Source organism: Etheostoma spectabile, chromosome 3, assembly GCF_008692095.1.
Source record: "Etheostoma spectabile isolate EspeVRDwgs_2016 chromosome 3, UIUC_Espe_1.0, whole genome shotgun sequence".
In the NCBI taxonomy this organism is placed as follows: Eukaryota; Metazoa; Chordata; class Actinopteri; order Perciformes; family Percidae; genus Etheostoma; species Etheostoma spectabile.
The window spans coordinates 4,292,767-4,294,369 of NC_045735.1; the positions used below are offsets into that span (position 1 = coordinate 4,292,767).

Sequence of the window (1,603 nt, forward strand, 5' to 3'; positions counted from 1 at the left end):
GGGGGGGGGGGGGGGGGGGGGGGATGTCCGGTAAGAAAGACCACTGTTCAGTATCTAGAGGCTATATGACCTCAGCACAGCTCCTTACCAAGACACAGCGGACAGTCCCAGCCACACAGCGGACACAATAGCCTCCACAGTGGTGCACGCGCTCAGTGCAGACCGAGAATTATGGAGCAAGGACCTTACAAGTACATGCGGGTGAGGCGAGCAGAGAAAATGCTCCCGCACATTTCTGAGCTAGTTATAGAGGTGGTTGGTAATGTGTTGGGCTGATTGAAGGACATCAGTAGGAATGTGAGTTTAAACTCTTTAAGCTGATTCCTCTTTTGTCCTGGCAGGACGGCAATGGCAAGGTGTGCCGGGTCATCCGCATTGGAACCCGCAAGAGCCAGGTATGGTGCTACATTAATTAAAACATGGGTTTAATTTTGATTATGCTTGCTGCTGACTTTTTAAATATTTCACAGAATGTGACTTTAGCATCATTGCCGTTTTACATTTTTGTCTTTGGATTTAAGTTTTGGCTCTAATTAAAATGTGAGAATGAGCCATACAGAGCCTCAATGTGTCAGTTAAGTGTGTATTATCTGATTCACGGCAAGATGTCTGGAGCCCTTCTCGCAGAGATAACATAGCTCTGGCTTAACAATGTCTTTTTAAGATAACTGTCCCTCTTCCAGTTTGTCATACTGATTTGATGGTTACCGGCTCTGTGGATGGGGGATTGACATTTTTACAACTATCAGTACAATCCACCTAAAGTTTGTTCTTCTGTCCCAGTTGGCTCGCATCCAGACTGACAGCGTGGCGGCAAAGTTGAAAGAACTGAACCCTGACATCAACTTGGAAATAGGTGAGGATCACCCCAGGCTTTATTTTCTGCTAGAGAGTCCTCTAGAGACTTTGTAGTCGTGACGCAACACTTTTTACCGAATGCTGCCGGCATCTTCATTGACGTCTATTCCATAATTGTCAATGTGCAAATTTGAGTTGAATTATTATAATATTTATATAATGGTTATACACACAAGTTCTATTCTTCCATTAGAAAGACACTTTTTTAATCAGAAATTGCTGTAAAATTAGCCCAAAGTCTGCTTTGACTGAAGCACAAATGGTCACTATAGCATTCACACAGGTTCTTTAGTTTTTACTTGTTAAAGGCCCTACAGACCCCCTAATGAACTCATTATTATTAAATGCACTATTACTCTTATAATGTAAAGTGCTATTATTGAATAAGTGTGTACTTGTTAAAGGCCCTACAGACCCCTGGGCCACCCACACAGATGATTTCACTCATTCTGCTGGATTCAGAGCACTGTGTGGGTGTGTACAAACTGTGCTTGATTTCTGACTGACCCCACTGTTTTGTTGCACCTGTTTGGGACAGGTTACACCTTTTGTTATTCTTATTGGTTCATAGAAACTATCTTATCTGGCTTCACACAGCTAATGCTTGTTTCTGCTTCTAAAAGTGTGTATTGACCTCCAATGTGGCAGCTTGAGGGGACATTCGATCACCTGAACACCAGAAAGAGTTGTGTTAGACCTGTGTCCTTTTTAATAAAACCGGTCATGCATTAGTGTTTTTGCTAGT

General features: G+C 42.7%; 1 protein-coding gene across 1 annotated transcript in view; it reads left to right on the plus strand.

The window, feature by feature from the left end:
• The first annotated feature begins 65 nt into the window (after positions 1–65).
• LOC116685439 (porphobilinogen deaminase) overlaps positions 66–1,603 on the plus strand; it is a 10,267-nt gene continuing 8,729 nt past the window's right edge. Inside the window, 4 exon segments of the mRNA XM_032510505.1 lie at positions 66–89; positions 91–201; positions 342–395; positions 784–856. Coding sequence (XP_032366396.1) covers positions 66–89; positions 91–201; positions 342–395; positions 784–856 — 262 coding nt within the window.